This window comes from Syzygium oleosum, unplaced genomic scaffold (genome assembly GCF_021117445.2).
Source record: "Syzygium oleosum isolate NSW1041296 unplaced genomic scaffold, Sole_v2.1 Sole_v2.23, whole genome shotgun sequence".
Classification (NCBI taxonomy): domain Eukaryota; kingdom Viridiplantae; phylum Streptophyta; class Magnoliopsida; order Myrtales; family Myrtaceae; genus Syzygium; species Syzygium oleosum.
This window is the reverse complement of record NW_026607507.1, coordinates 2,952,403-2,968,842: the sequence shown is the minus strand read 5'-3', so window position 1 is coordinate 2,968,842 and position 16,440 is coordinate 2,952,403. Positions and strand designations below refer to the sequence as shown.

Sequence of the window (16,440 nt, the reverse complement as noted above, 5' to 3'; positions counted from 1 at the left end):
TCGGCACAGGACATCCATATCATTCATGCCCCCCCCCCCCCTGAAAATAGAAACCGTATTTAATTTCGAGACATGGGTTTATTATACTTTTTGTGATTAGCAAATGTTGAAAAATTTGTCTATCCTCTCTGTGGATAAGAATCCAGAGAATCGGCCTCAATGATGGTTCTTGGTAGGACCAAGATGCAAAGTTACTCCGAGGTCAGCTTCTATCATTGCTCAAGAATGATCTAAGAAGAAATTTGCTTTCAAAGTGGGGGTCTGTGTGGGAGGGTCACTGCCATCAATTGGCCAGAAAAGAAAAGGACCCCTTTTACATTTGGTGGGGTTTTGGGGCAGAGAACTTGGACTTATTCTTTTACTGAAATTGGGTTCATTCCTATCACCTCCTCTTGTTCTTTTTTGGTTTTCCCTTCATTTTCCCACCTACTTTTGAGGAAAAGAAATTCAGAGGGACATGGAAATAGGAGTTTGTTGGAGGAAAACCTTCTTACGGGTTCAAAAAGAGAAGTGGCTTTTTATTAGTTCAATCGAGACACGAAATTGCAAAAGCAATTCGATTAAATATCGGGACTTTTGACTTCGGTCTATTTTCACGATGTCGTGAAGCACTTGTTCGAATTTCGAATGAAAAGATTAATTCATGAACATTGTGGAATTTCCCACTCGACTCTCATGTAGTTCGATGATTGGAACGACCGGCTGGTCTTTGGATCTAGCCTACACAAGTATGTCCGTGCAATACCGCGACCGAAAACCGCTTCATGCGCTCCTGTTTTCCACGTCATCGTCCACATCGTTACCAGTTAAAGACGCCGCAATAACGGGCTTTTTTTTTTTTTGTGCGATTTCGGGGTAGCACAGTGCTATCCTTTTTTCCCCTCTCGAATGTGTAGAATAAAAAATCATCATTCCACGGAAAAAGACTCGAAACTCACCAATCTGATTTCCATAAGATTCTGTACTTAAAGGGAAGCAAAGACATGGGGATGTGGGATGCTGTCCCAAAGTTGGGTAGGTCTCGGTCTAAATCGGAACACACGTTGCTGAAAGTTGAAAGATGAAAGTAATTCCTTGTCACTCCCACTTGTCTTTGTTCAAAGTTCCTGGGAGATCATTGAGATTGAATGTAAGCACGCCATTCGACATAGTTGCTCGAACCTTCGGTTTTACGATGACGTTTCATCATGATATTCTCAGTTAGACAACGCAATGTAGGAGGGAAAATTGTTAAAAAAGTCCTAAACTTATTATGTGGTAGTCAATTGAGTCGTAAACGTTTCAATTGTACCAATTGAGTCATAAACCTTTCGAGAATTTGTCAATTGAGTCGTGAACCTTTCGAGCATTTGCCAATTTGTCATAAACATTTTGACGATTTGCCAATTTAATCCTGAAATCTTTTGACGATTTGCCAAGATAGTCTTTTCGGCTAATTAACCAAATTATAGGTTTAGGACTAAGTTGGCAAATCTTCAAAAGTGTTAAGACTAAATTGACACGATTGAAAGGTTTATGACTAAATTGGCAAATCGCAAAAGGTTTATGATCAATTGGCACAATTAAAAGGTGTATGACTAAATTGATTATCATACAATAAGTTTAGAACTTTTTAGACAATTATCTCCGATTTAGGATGGAGGTTCTTGCCGCTTCCACATGGATTGATTCCCACTCGTTCAAATTGGTCGTGAAGATCAGTAAGATCGACGGTGGAACTTGAGAGAGCGCCCAACAAGCACATGAATGAGGGGCATCATGGTACGATCACTAACATAGATTCGGACTGTTCTTGTTTAAGAAACTCTTGCAAGTCTTGATTTCAGTTGAGATCGGAACGTGGACTTTGGAGGCTGCAAAAAGGTTGGTGACGCAAATTTTTTCACACGGTAATATGTTAAAGGTCAATTAGGGTTTCAATCGTCCTTCTAGTCGGCTCACCTGCGTATCTTATGATCGACGCGCCCACAATTATCACGGGGGAAAAATAGAAAGAATGATATCCGTTGACCGACTCTACAATCATCATGCGACAGAGAAACAGCGCGTGTCGGAAACTCTTCCAGTAACGAGCAAATCGCTCGACGTGTTTCTTGACGTGTTCAGCTCCCTCATTAGTAATTCGGTTACCATATCGCACGATCGAGACATGTCGGTTTCCATGCAGAGGAAGTGAACCGATTACTTTTTACGTGCAAATACATATAGGGAAGGTATCGGAATCATCACGGGGGATGCAAACGGGGATGCGTCAATCTACATCGAGGCGCTACTCCCGAGTTACTAATTAGGTTTCGGAGAAAACTAATCTCTCCCCGTTGGCAACCCCCTCTGTCTCTCTCTCTCTCTCCCCAAAAAGACCCGCCTAAGATTTAAGTCTTATTAATCGCATACTTCGGCGATGCTGATAATTCTATAAGTGACTTCTTTCCCAAATGGGTCATCTCTCCATTATCAAAACATGTCAACAATACGATGGCGGTCGGTGCCTGCAAATCGGCTCGTTAACATGACCCGGATCATTTTCATTTCTTCCGCTCCGTTCAAAATTAAAAAGAGGGGGAAAAAAAAAAGAAGGGAACTTTTTGTAAGGGGGGCATGTTCGGGGCAATTGGGGGCACGATGCGGATCATGAGTGCGCATTTCCCGACAGATAGATAAGAGAGATTAGAACCTCCGACCAAAAAAATTAAACGAAAAAAAAAAAGGGGGAAAAGAGATTAGGAGAGGTTTTTTAACCGATTATTTTAAATCCGATTAAACTGAATTAAAATGATTGGGGGAAGGGGAGCGTCGTCGTCACTCTCTCCATCCCGGGCGTGGGTCTAACCCCCTTCTCTCTCTCTCTCTCTCTCTCCTTCGCTCGCTCCCTCTTATTCCTCATCGAGACAGAAGAGAGAGAAAGTCTCATTTTGAGAGAGAGAGTAGAGAGAGTGTGAGGGAAGAAGGGAGTGCGAAAGTAGAGAGAGAGAGAGAGAGAGGGAGAGAGAGGGGAGTGCGTCGTGCCTGTGCGCTGTTCACATGGCCTCCATGCCCTCCTCGGGGCCTCACCACCACCACCACCACGGCCACCACCACGGCCACCACCACCCGCCGCCGCCGCCGCCGCCTCAGGCGGAGAGCGACCCCCCGAAGCTCGCCTCGCGGCAGCATGATCCAATGGACACCGATAAGGTCTCATCTCTCCTCCCTCTCTCTCTCTCTCTCTCTCTCTCTCTCTAGGTCGCGCTGGACGCGCGGTTTTTAGCTTTTGTAGTGGCTGGCTGTGCGTGGCGACTTTCTGAGATCGGCGATCTTGGACGATCCAGCTCGGAGCCGTCGCTGCCGCTGGAATTTTGAGCGATCTTCGCGTTTATAGGGTTTCGCTCCGCTTCGCCGGAGATCTGAGCTCGCGTATCTGGGGCTTTCTGAGACTCTGCCGTTGGCGGTGGTTCGGTGTGTGCGCGTTCTAGGTCGCTCGATGTCTCCTCTTCTTGTGAATGCGTGTTCGTGTGTCGACCTTGGTTTTTCGTGATGAAGATCCGATCTGTCGGTCCAAGCCCTGCCTTTTGGGCACATTCGCTTTCCTTTGGCTCTTGGAAAGAAAACGTAAGGGAGAGTTAAAATGATTTTGGAGTTCTTTGCTGAGTGGTTTTTTGATTGTGATTGAAGATGAAGAGAAGAGGCATGAAGGAGGATGACCGTGAGAGAAATCGGTTGGCGCAAGCTCTGTTGAGCTGAGTTCTCATTTTTATCACTTGCTAGTTGCTAAGGACACGGCAATCTCAATGTTTACAGATGTAAATGTTTTCACTTTGCTAGTATTATTGGCGGCCTGTTAGGGTTTCTCAGAAGTGATTTACTCTTGTATTCGTACGTACTCAAATCTGTTTACGATTCCCTAACGTTGACTCAATTTATTTTTCTGCCATTTGTCATGACGATCATGAGAGAATTCCCACTTTTGATCTTGGTTAACTTATTAAATCATCACGTGATTGGCTTTTGCTTTTTTATTTTGTTCTCAGGGTGTTTTCTTTTCATTGCTTTGGTTTAAAGATGTAGCTTGGTTCAGTCTTTTAGTGCGAAGGTCGAGGTGTTTGGAGATATGACTATACAAAATTGCTTCTTGCATTCTTAAATTTGAGATCATCAAACTCATCTTTATTCAGCCTCACCCCTGCAACTCCTTGTCGTTCCAGTTTTTCTTACCCCGTGGTGGTAGATTTGTTGTTGCTACCAAAGAGTTCTCAGGCATCTTGCTTTTGCTCTTTGAATGAGCTCGTCGTTTTCTGTTTGAATGTAAGCGATCCTTCAATATATGTCAACACAAAATCAGGCGAGATCGTGGAAACTCCTTGACTCAGATGGCGATATAATGTCTTTTCATTCTTTCTGCAGAACATGTGTTGCTTACGTGTATTCATGACCGTACACTTGTTCTTTTGTACTTTGATGGATCTGTTTGAATCTATAGTGCAAGTGTTATGACTGCTGAAGATTGACGGTGTACTAAAATTAAAATTTAGTGAGACTGACGTTGTTCGTAATAACTGCTTCGCCAGTGCAATTATAGTCCGTTACTCGAATTTATTGGCTGTCTTGAAATTTCCTTTTTAACCCTGCATGCCATTTTCACTACAGGAAGCGTCACCCGCTATTATCGAGAATAACGATGCCGTCACTGGTCAGATTATTTCAACCACAATCGGTGGGAAAAATGGTGAACCCAAGCAGGTAACAATAGCTGTATTTTCCATGGCTCTGGATGTATCTAGACGTAGTCTTTGCATTCTTCTTGCCGTTGAAGTAAGCTACAGCTCTTTTAAAGAGGCATCGAGTTACTTGTTCTATTAAAGTCGAGTAAAAATGCAGTCCGACTGATATCTCATGGTTTGCCTCTGAGAGGTGGTACCTACTTACTCAAGAAGATTCGCATCAAAGTTGGAATTTGTTTCAGTTAGTCGTCAAGTACCGTGTTGTCCTCCAAAACTCAAGTGTTATCCTTCAATGCTTCTTGTAGACCATCAGCTATAAGGCGGAACGTGTTGTTGGCACTGGATCTTTTGGAGTAGTTTTCCAGGTACATTGTTGGGTTCCTTAAATCAAATGCCGCCTTCTTGTTTCAACCTTACTAATATGCTATCACTGTTCTCAGGCAAAGTGCTTGGAAACTGGAGAAATGTTTGCCATAAAGAAGGTTTTGCAGGACAAACGCTATAAAAATCGAGAGCTGCAGCTAATGCGTTTAATGGATCACCCAAATGTTGTTTCGTTGAAACATTGCTTCTTCTCTACTACCAGTAGAGATGAGTTGTTTCTGAATTTGGTCATGGAGTACGTACCTGAAAATATGTATCGGGTTCTGAAGCATTACAGCAGTATGAACCAGAGGATGCCGCTTATTTATGTGAAACTCTATACATATCAAGTATGGACTGTTGTCTGTTTTTTTGGTAAAACTGGAAATTAGGGACTGTTATTCCTTGTTTGGCATAAATTTGAAATCTTTCCTCATTCAGTCATATTTAACAGAAACTTTTTGACAGATATTTCGAGGGCTAGCGTACATTCATAATGTTCCAGGGGTTTGCCACAGAGATGTGAAGCCACAAAACCTTCTGGTATTCTGCAGCATAACTTTCTTATCTTTCAAAAAACTATAGTATTTGTCCGGACATCATTCTTATCGATACCTTGCAGGTTGATACTCTGACCCACCAAGTCAAGCTTTGTGATTTTGGGAGTGCAAAAGTTCTTGTAATTACTTTTCCTTTCTATTTTCTCTATTCTCTTGACTTATTCAGCTTTCTTGCATGAGCTTTTCTATATTTTCTTCGCCCACTGGTCTTCTTGAGCTGTATTTCTTATCATATCATTAGCAATAATTCTTCAGTCTTACATGCCAAGACAGGCATTTGGCTTTCCATTATAAATGCGTATTATGTATCACTTTGGGATGCATGTTTCTTGTCTCGGGCCACCCCTTACAAGAATGACATGTTATTCTAAAATTGACTATTTACTGTTCAGTTTATTAAACTTCAATATGCAAACATTGGTTGCAATAGTTACATTGATCTTGTGGTTTGTGCATCATTTTAAGAGTTTTAAGATTCCATCAGGTTAAGGGTGAAGCTAATATATCATACATATGCTCTCGTTACTATCGGGCTCCGGAGCTTATATTTGGTGCGACAGAATACACGACATCGATTGACATTTGGTCAGCGGGTTGTGTTCTTGCTGAGCTTCTCCTTGGTCAGGTTAGTCATGTTTGGTGCAGAGTTATAAGTAATCTATGTCAGCTTATTAATTTGCTACTGAAAGTCACCGCTTGATTTTTTTTTTTTTTTTTGTGTTGGCGGGCCCGCCGGGGTGGGGGGGGGTGGTTGGGGTTTTGGCCCGCGTGTTATGTCTGGGGTTAGATATATCTATTATAACTTTAACTGCTATTTAATTCTTTCTAAAACGTCTTTTGCTTTTGTAGCCATTATTTCCTGGAGAAAATGCGGTAGACCAACTTGTAGAGATTATCAAGGTGAGCCTATCCACCAATACTGATTAGATAGTCCCTCTGGTACCATTTGACCATATATTTGATGTAACGTTTCAGGTTCTCGGTACACCCACTCGAGAAGAAATTCGATGCATGAATCCAAACTACACAGACTTCAGATTTCCCCAAATCAAGGCTCATCCTTGGCACAAGGTTAGCCTTCTGATTTCATTTTATATAAGTACTGTAAATGTTGTTATGTCAGCCTTCTGATTTTGTGACTTAGTTTTGGTTCAAACAGTGTTGTCTAGAATGTCTCGCTAATTTTGGTGTTGACTCAGTTGCATCTATAGTCATGTGTGCATTCTGTGTATCTTTAGTTTATTTAAAAATTATGAAGTGTGAAAGATACCTTAGAAGGCATCTGATGATATTAATGTTGTTGAAATGGGACATCATAATCTTCCACTGAAGGAAATGCAGTTTCCGCCATTTGAAGATCAGATACTTAATGTTCATCCAATTAAAATATGACTGGTGATATTATGCATGTGGGGTTTTTTCTGATGTCTGAGATGAGGTGCCCTGTCCACCTGGCTATCATATACTTTTAATTTTTCAATAGTACTGGCATTGTGGACTTTATTAAATAACATCTATGATGTTGCCTTTTAGGTATTTCACAAGAGGATGCCTCCTGAAGCGATTGACCTTGCATCACGACTGCTTCAGTATTCACCTAGTCTTCGCTGTACTGCCGTGAGTGAACTTATTTCTGATCTTTGTATTAGATATGTTGCGACCTTGGTCTAAGGACTCTCTGCATTAACAGAGTGAAAATGTTTAACATCTTAGCTGCAAATCTAGATTATGTTGTTTGTAGCGGTGGATTCTTCTTTTTGTTAGATGAACCGTCAATTTGTGGTGTTGAATTTATTAATTTAATCTTTATCTCTTCCATCACATTATCACTGATTTCTCCTTGATTGCTTTGCAGCTGGAAGCATGTGCCCATCCTTTCTTTGATGAGTTGCGTGAGCCAAATTCACGGCTTCCTAATGGTCGCCCTCTTCCGCCTCTGTTCAACTTTAAACAAGAAGTATGCAATCGACCTTTTCTATTTTCTTAATCTACATGAGATACATGGAAACACATAATTCTTGGCTGTTCATGATTCCTGTCTGTGAGAGTATAGTTGCATTTTGTTGCTCCTTTTCTGTGTGGGGACAATCATGGATTTAGTCTCACAGATGGATGGAAATAGAGCTCCTCTCTCTCCTCCTCTTCTTAATGTCTAAACAATCATTAATCAATGTAGCATCATCAACCATTTGTTCCATCAGCTGCTGCTTCACCAGAAGGGATAAAGAGACAAATGATTGCATTCATTTGCGAACTACTAATGACAAATTAAATGTGATTTGGGGTTAAATAGATGTTTATGTCACCTCCTAGAGTCACTGATTGGGAAACCTATATCTGTGTATGAATTGGGACATGGACAATGCAATGCTCCAGGATCATGAGGCAGAATGTATATCTTATATATTCCCTGGGCATCTCAAATCAATTGTCCCTCTGCCTCTTCCATGAAAGTTATGTCTTCGTTTTTTTACGGGCACTATCTGATTGACTGTTGCTTGGCCTTAGTTGATTTACACTAGCTCAGTTACTGTTTTTGGCCTCTCATCCTGGTCTTTTTATAGTCTGACTGGTAACAACTATCAGGTTTGCTTAACTTTGATCTGTTAGTGCATTTTCACATTGGTCTGATTTTCGTATCATGGCTGTGCTTTGAATATCTTCTTGTGAAACATCCATGTATATGGGACTAGTATCTGTTGGCTCTAATAGTAGGTCTGCCTTGCTCCTACCAACTCATGACTACATGGCATGCATGGTTTGCTCACTCGTTTCTCAAGTGGAGGGCCGATTGAATTCGAATGGCCTATTAACTGTCTTGCTTGTCCATGAAATCAGAATGAACTGTTGTTGGGTTAGCTGCATTAGATTTCTCTCGTTTGTGGTTCATATTTTATGATTTAAACTTCTTATTTTACCGCATTTGAATTATTGTTCAACAGTGTTACCGGAATTTTGTCAAATCTCCTGTCGGCTAGTTGACAAATTTTTGTTCTTGTGGAAGGTTAGTACCTAACTAAGATTGATCTGAATGTGTCTACAGTTGGCTGGGGCTTCACCTGAATTGATTAACAGGCTGATACCAGAGCATGTGAGGAGGCAGAACATTCTCAATTTCCCTCATCCAGCTAATGCATAAGCGTAGAATGTGAAACAAGGAGTCGATCATCCAGTACTTGATGGAAGTGAACATAACCGAGGACCATCTATGTGTTCTGCAGTTTCAGCCCTGCAATCAGCTTTTCGCGCCCTGCAAGTTGTGGGAATGGTGATATCTCAGCTTTTAGCATGGAAAGTGGTTGACTGTCTTCTCATGTCGTTCTAGCAAAGAAAGATAGTATTTCCTTGGATGTACATCATTTTGATCCTAAACTCTAGAAACCTTAGGAGTATAAAAAATGTGACGCTATTTATGTCTAGTTATGTAGGGGCTTTACAGACCCAAAAAGGAGCTTAAGTTGCTCATTTAAGTTAGCATGGCTTCCTTTTTTAATATGATGAAGAAGAATATGGTGTTTGTTTCCAGCTTGTGAATGGGTGCTGTACCATGGGGCATCGAGATCTCGGTCCAAGTTTGTTTAAATTGTCTTCTTTCGTGGAATTCGATGTCTCTTCTCTCCGTAGATCGAAGATAGATTGCTGATCTATCCAACCCATCAAGAGTGTATAGGTAAGCTGATAGATGCATCATTGTCGTCCCTTTCTGCAAAATTATATTTCCAGGAGGAGATTACTCAAAGAATGAAGCTGGAGGTGAGTTGAATAACTACTAGCAATCTTGCTTGGTGATTCTTGACTGATTGTTGACAGATACGGTATTGATCTTGGAACGACGTCGCTTGATGATCCAAGCTGAATATTGTTCGTGTTATCTCAGATGCCATTGCCAACATATATTTCCCTGTGCAGTGCTCTTGATGTATGAGCTTGTGTTTCTATTTGATTGTTTAAAATAAATCATCGAACAAATTATGATGTCTTCATGGTCTCTGGGTTTCCTCGGACTTTGATTCAAGTGAAGTGGTGAACAAGTTGTTGATGGAGTTGCGGTCGTATGTTTCTGTCGTAGACACGGGCAGAAAGATTTTCAAGGATATTAACCACGGTTTCGACATTTAATTCAGGTTGGCTCCAAAAGGATAAAGAGATCAGCATCTAACTGAAGTGAGCAGGATCCACAACCATTTTAAGAACAAAAGGCTTTAACATTGCAGAAGTAGCTTCTTGATCACTAGTGGAGGATGAAAAGAACTTTTGTCCCGAAAAAATTAAGGAACGACAACGATCGATGCAAAGGCTCAAAATCCACCAAACCAAAGGACAATCTGCCCAACACAAAGTTACAGCATTAGGTAGACAGAATCATTTGCCAAGACTCCACCACGAACGCTTTCACCCCAGCGAAAAAAAAACATGCTTAGGTTAGGATACAGCTTGGACCTCTGAAGAAGCCTCGTGTAACAAAATGGAGAATTTCTTCTTTATAAGCTCATATCTGGCACGTTAACTTCCCTTTGAATGACCACGTCACCCTGTGGCTTTATTCCTTAATCATATCTGTTCTTTGACATCATCACCTAACAACATGCGTGACATCCTTATAGCTTAGCCTCCATGTTTATTCATTTGGCCGTGACTCAGCTCATTAGAGCAAAAATCGAATGTCTTTTTCCATACCCACATGAAAGAAATCTCTCCCTATTTGCTTTGATTCTCTTCATTTTCATTATCAAAATGCAGGCAAAAGGATATCACAAATGCCATAACTTTAGTATGAGTAAGCGCCATAGTCGACTTTTTTGTAAGAATCACTTGAGTGCCGCATCAGTTAAAAACTATTCACTTTGAGTGTTCATTACTTATCTTGCTTCCATCCAAGAGCGAGAGAGATCCATAAGAAGCAAACAGCGAGGGAATGGAATATATGCGTTAGAGTTCGATGGATCGAGCGCGTGATGATAGCGTAAGTGGTTAATCCCTCTTGTAATGGTTCGCTTAGTTAGCATAATCATTCATTTATGCTTTATTGTGTGTGCATTAATTTTGTAGTGCGTGATTAGATATGATTCTATATCTGATTATGTATGCCGGATCGATAATAAGTAATAATAACTAAGGATAGGATCCTTTTAGCGAGGTGTGTGATTTGGAAATGAACTGGGAGAAGGCTGGTGGGCTCATGATAACTCGTTCCAACGAACTAAATCGCACATCAAATCGGAGGAAATTATTTCCGAGCGATATTGATTAACGGTAATGTGTGGCGGCAATAGCCGCTTGATTAATATGAGGAATGGTGTTGAGTGTGCGGGTTGAGATTCTGACGAATTTACTTTTGTGTCTTATCCGTAATCCGCGACATATGTATAGTAAGAATCATGTTCTGATTCACCATATATGAGCATGACAATTTATATCTATCTCTAATGGAGGCGATGGATTACTTACTCAGTCGATGATCCGGTTACTCAGATGTGAGCCTGACCACCAAACAGTTCTTGCAGGTTTCATTGAATTAGGGAAAATATAGGTGGATCTTGGAAATAATCAGAGTGGCACGGCGGAAGCGTAGTAAACATCAATTGTTTCGACACCTTTTCGTGTAACTTGTAGTACATTGGCCGGCTGGCCAACATCGACTTCCCTAATCACAGGCTCAAAATCCACCAAAACAAAAGAATAAATTTGCCCAACCCAAAGTTACAGCATGAAGCAGACCAAATCATTTGCCGAGACTTTACCACGTCCGCTTTCACACCAGTAAAAGACATGCTTTAGTATGCAGCTTGGACCTCCGAAGCCTGATGTAACAGAAACTGGGGAGAAGCATTCCCAGCAAAAGTTGGAAACACGAGTATAATTTGGATTTTATTTTAACGGTTCACCTGTAGCTGTAAAAGTTACAATCCCCAATTCTCACGGGGAAAAGAATGAAACTAGTCAAGAAACAACAGGGGGGTGCTCTAAATCGTGCGCATGCTATTGCCCATCTTCCTAACTGCAACAAGATGGGAACTGAAAGAAAATCTCATGACACTCATGATGACAGCAAACTACTTTATGGAGAATGCAAATCGAGAGTAGCATTATTCAAGGACTGACGTCTCCTCGATTAGGTACTAAGAAGATTTCGTGACCATGTTGATGGCATTTGCCAGATATCCAACGTTGCCAGTGGTTACACCTGCCATACTGTAAGAAAAAGGTTTGCATGTGAGGAGAGTCGATGTACAAAAGGAGGTGATTCCCCCAAATACATTTGTGGTGGATTTATTACCTTATACGGCCATTACGAGTCATGTAAATGTGATATTCTTTTGTCAACCGATCAACCTGCTCTGGAGTCATCCCACTGTAGCAGAACATACCAATCTGTGTTTGGGGGAACAGACCGTTAAGAACAGGAAATTGTGTGTAACTGATGCTAAAAAGCTTACAAAATTGGACCATACCTGTTCGGTTATGTGCTTCCATGATAATGGTGACCCAAGCTTTTCAAGGTTTTCTCGCAAGGCAGTACGCATCCCAATGATTCGGTCAGCCATTACCTGAACAGTTGCAAGGTTGATGTCAATTTACTTCTCGACAGGGGAGGGTGATTCATGTTCATATTAATTTCTTATGCCACTTCTAAACCCAACAGATATGCAGGACGTGAGAGGAGCAGCTAAAACAAAAGGAAACTTCCAAGCAACTAGGAAAGCCAACAGAACAAGCTCTGCACCATAGTTCTTTGTTTCTTTCAAACAGCAAAACTCCAAACCAGTGAAAGTAAATACAACACAAATGATTGTTTCTTTGTCGAATTCTCAAGGAACGAGCTAAGCCAAAATTGGTAGCAAATTAGCATAAATGGGCTAAAAAAAACTACCTTAACTTCCTTGAGCCATAAACTCTTCAAGTCTGGATTGCTAAGAATAGTTGACACTATGACGGCACCATGCAAAGGTGGATTGCTGTACATGGGTCTAGCAAGCTGCTGCAACTGACTTTTCACGGCAATGGCTTGTTTTTCATCTTCACAAAGAACACTGAACAGCCACAAATAAGCGGATAAAGCATGAGTTTCTATTCACTCCAGAATGAGTGGCAATTGAGTTTCCATTCATTGATTGTCTTGAGGATGCTTGCTCTTACAATTTCTGTAGGAAGATCTTTTCAACTATATTTGTATTATTCTCAAAAGTTTGAAAAGGAGACTGAAGAAAACTCTATTAGCTTCATGCCCATGATAATTTCGACGAAGATTCGAGAGAAAAGAGAATGTATGTCCACTTTTTCCTCAAGCGCAAAAGCATTATCTCATATCTCAAAAACATTTCCTCCCTCTGACCCAGAGGGATCTGCAAAGGTCCCAGTAAAAATACACTTCAGTTGAGAGTTTCAAGAAGAGTTCCTTTTACCAAGTAGAAAAGGTACTACTAAATAATTGGCCCTAAAACTTAAGACATGGCAAGCACAAAATTTCCATCCCCAATACCCAAGTATGCTCAAAATATCCAAAACAAATAGTACAACCGCTAAAAATGACTCTACCTCAGCCTCAGTATTAGACAAGATAATTACCTGAGGCAACCCACTCTCTGACCATACAGTCCCATGTTCTTTGCATAAGATTGAGCAATTCCAATTGCATGACTGTCCTCAAGAAAGATCCTGATCGACTTTGCATCCCTTTCTGGATCACCACTAGCAAATCCTTGATATGCCATGTCAAAGAAAGGAAAATGACCTTTGACCTGAAAATTGTGTCAAATCTCAGTCACAGAAATAATTGGTGAATGATTTTAGTAGGCGTTTCCTGAAATTATACCTTAAATTGATAAGAAATCTCTCTCCACTGGTCCTCTGAAGGATCCACCCCAGTAGGATTATGAGCACACGCATGAAGTAGAAAGAAGGAACCATTCGGTGCATTCTACCGATCATCCATTGCAACCCCAGAAAACAGGTACCAAGTGTCAGCCACAAAAATATTAGACAACTAGAGCATACTCACGAAATATCATCAACAAGAGACGAAGGAGCTGTCGTCAATGGAAGAATACACTTTGAGAGTCAAAATGTGCCATAACTCACCTTGATGTCATCCATTAATGCTGCAAAATCTAAACCCTTAGATTCAGGGTGATAGTAATGATAGGTCCTCTGAGGAACGTGGGCATCTCTCCAGATGTTATGGTGGCTGATTATGATGACAACCAAGGCTTACATTACTCACAGCATAATTTACAACTTCAAACTCAAAAACATGTGTGTGTGTATGTAAGAGAGAGAGAGAGAGAGAGAGAGGGAGTCAGCAAGCTCACTTTGCCCAGGTTGGGACAGGTATGTAAATCTGGGACTCAGGACAAAAACGCTTCTGGAAGTCAGCAAAAAGGCGGCATGCACCCGTCCCAGAAAGAGCTTGTACTGCTGCTATTCTTTTGTCTTTGATGAACTCAGAGTCCTCACCATATGCCAACTTCAATGTTTCCTCCACCATCTTCACACTACCACCCATAGGAAGGTATTCCCTGTCCAGAAAAAATCAACCAGCCCACTCCTTGAGTTCATCTTATCTAATACATGAAAAATCCTACAAGTAAGTTTGTGCAGTCAACTATGATTACTCAATTGTATGAAAAACAAGGACATTCATTGAGGAAAATTAAAAATGTAAGCAGACTTAGGAATTATGACTGAAATTTCTTCTGGGACTCCATTTATGGCTTAAACTTCAAAACTTGCTTATAATTTAAAAAGAAAGAGAAAACGGTCTAAAAGACTATAAACTCTCAGCAAATAACCTTCTTAAGACATTCTAGTCTCCATAAATTTATTAATGAATACCACATAGTCATCAAATCCATCAAAACTAACACAAGAAGCTGCCGTTCTTCACAATGTGGCTTAAACTTCAAAACTTGCTTATAATTTAAAAAGAAAGAGAAAACGGTCTAAAAGACTATAAACTCTCAGCAAATAACCTTCTTAAGACATTCTAGTCTCCATAAATTTATTAATGAATACCACATAGTCATCAAATCCATCAAAACTAACACAAGAAGCTGCCGTTCTTCACAATGTGACTGGTTCAACTCGACCAATAAGAGGCAAGCACCACTTATTTATTTAAACTTGAATCTTCTTTCAACTTTTTGTTGGAAATTCTACTACTAGCACTCATCACAGAATAATTTTTGTCAAATAAGAGCTACAGTTTTAGATATTACGTTGAGAAACTGAATCCTGAAACTTCGATGAACGAACCCTTCATGTCGCTTGTGAACTATGAGCATCAGTTGAGTTTTAAATAAAGAAAGTAATCTACTTCACAATGGTCTGGTGAAAAACAAAGATATATTTCAAAATGGTAACAAGGCAAAGCAAAAAAATTTCTTACTTCAAAAGTATTTCATCGGCATTAGTTACACCGGAATGGCATTGGCCACAACTTTTGCAATAAAAAAGCGAATTAGACATGTCAACTTTTTCTATAGCTTTTTGCTTCAATCACTTGCACTAGTGTCCTTTAATCAGCATCAGCACAGTGATATTCACTTTATTGTCCAATACATGATCCAGTAGAGTACGTAGTCTAGAGAAGGAATCCGGACCAAGTGGAAAAAGTTGAAAAGTAAGGTTATCTTCAAATACCAACACCGAAATGGTTCCCAACGATATAGGATAAGGACCCATGGAAAGAAGAATCAAAGTGGTCAGTGGAGGATGAAGTAAAGGCGAGCTTGATGGACCACTACAATATGCTGCAACATGCTGGAAATGTCCCTTTCACGTTTTCACCATAGAAATGAGAGCACATAGTGACACCGTTAAGTGAAAAATGACTACAGTCCAATAACAAAAGTCAACCCAAATTAAGCTGTTCTACAATATAAGGACTGGGAATAAACGAACTCACATGTTCAGATTCCCGGCAATTCTCCGCTCCGCTTCTCTAACGCACTCAAGAACGACCGGCTTCCCATTATCATCGCGGTAAGCACCCTTCACAGCCATGCCATTCAATACAAATCAAACGGGCATATCACCAAAACATAAACAAAAAACCGTGGCACGCAATTTGAGCTCCTAGGAAGCTGAAACACTTGAGCTCGATGACTTCGAATCAAATGAAGCCAAATCAAAGCACCAATGAGCCGGCGACCGAATCCCATGTTTGGCAGTGCCAGCAACCAACTAAGCTACATAGGTAGAGCCAAAGTAAAAGACGACTGAAAAAGAACTAATTTTTTTTTTTACGTCTGCGGAGCAAGAAAGTACTCGAATTTCAAGAAAATCGCATTCCATTCCCAGTTTTCAAGAACATGCAATAGGAGGGGGGCATTTGAATCAGCAGACCCAGTGACTCCCATCATCCACAAAAAAAAGAAGAAGAAAAAAGTCGAGCTAGTACAAGAACAGAAATCAAGCGAAACAAAGTTGCAAAAGGCCAAAAACCAAAGAACAAGAAACGACGGAGAGCATTGGAGACAGCTTCTACTTACAACGCCGACGTTGACTTTGCCGGGGCTGGGGTCGGCGAGGAAAGCCTCGGTGACCCCGAGGATCGGGTCCTTCGGCGCCGGCTCCACGCTCCGCCAGCACGACGACACGGATCTCGCCCCGACCACGGAGCTCCGGCTCAGGATCCGACTGGTCGCACCGGCCCGGACCGCCATTGTGGTGGGAGGGGGGGGGGGAGTGATCGAGCGAGAAGCAGCGACGACGACGGAGAACGAGCGAAGAAGAAGAAGAAGCGAAGCAAGAGCTGGTGGAGAGGAGGCAGCGATCCGATTGCGTGACGCGACGAAAGTTCTTGGGCTTCCTCCTTTTTT

At 41.1% G+C, this 16,440-nt stretch overlaps 2 protein-coding genes across 3 annotated transcripts; one reads left to right on the top strand and one right to left on the bottom strand.

Annotated features, from left to right (window-relative positions):
• Positions 1–2,979: 2,979 nt before the first annotated feature.
• Positions 2,980–9,132, top strand: LOC115682752 (shaggy-related protein kinase eta). Of its 2 annotated transcripts, none has more exons than XM_030607077.2 (12): positions 2,980–3,174; positions 4,624–4,716; positions 5,003–5,062; positions 5,138–5,410; positions 5,529–5,603; positions 5,683–5,739; positions 6,105–6,245; positions 6,470–6,520; positions 6,596–6,691; positions 7,154–7,237; positions 7,476–7,577; positions 8,664–9,132. In XM_030607077.2, the coding sequence occupies exons 1-12, from the start codon at positions 3,022–3,024 to the stop codon at positions 8,757–8,759; spliced, it is 1,281 nt and encodes a 426-aa protein (XP_030462937.2). In that variant the 5' UTR covers positions 2,980–3,021; the 3' UTR covers positions 8,760–9,132. The 2 variants fall into 2 exon arrangements, with proteins under 2 accessions (XP_030462937.2, XP_056158222.1); XM_056302247.1 differs by having other exon boundaries at positions 2,980–3,175; positions 4,634–4,716.
• Positions 9,133–11,462: 2,330 nt separating this feature from the next.
• LOC115682806 (aspartate aminotransferase, mitochondrial) lies at positions 11,463–16,440 on the bottom strand. Its single transcript, XM_030607143.2, has 10 exons — positions 16,111–16,440; positions 15,525–15,610; positions 13,930–14,136; positions 13,700–13,805; positions 13,434–13,538; positions 13,187–13,359; positions 12,492–12,651; positions 12,073–12,168; positions 11,898–11,992; positions 11,463–11,812 (listed from the first exon to the last, which is right to left on the bottom strand). The coding sequence occupies exons 1-10, from the start codon at positions 16,282–16,284 to the stop codon at positions 11,740–11,742; spliced, it is 1,275 nt and encodes a 424-aa protein (XP_030463003.1). The 5' UTR covers positions 16,285–16,440; the 3' UTR covers positions 11,463–11,739.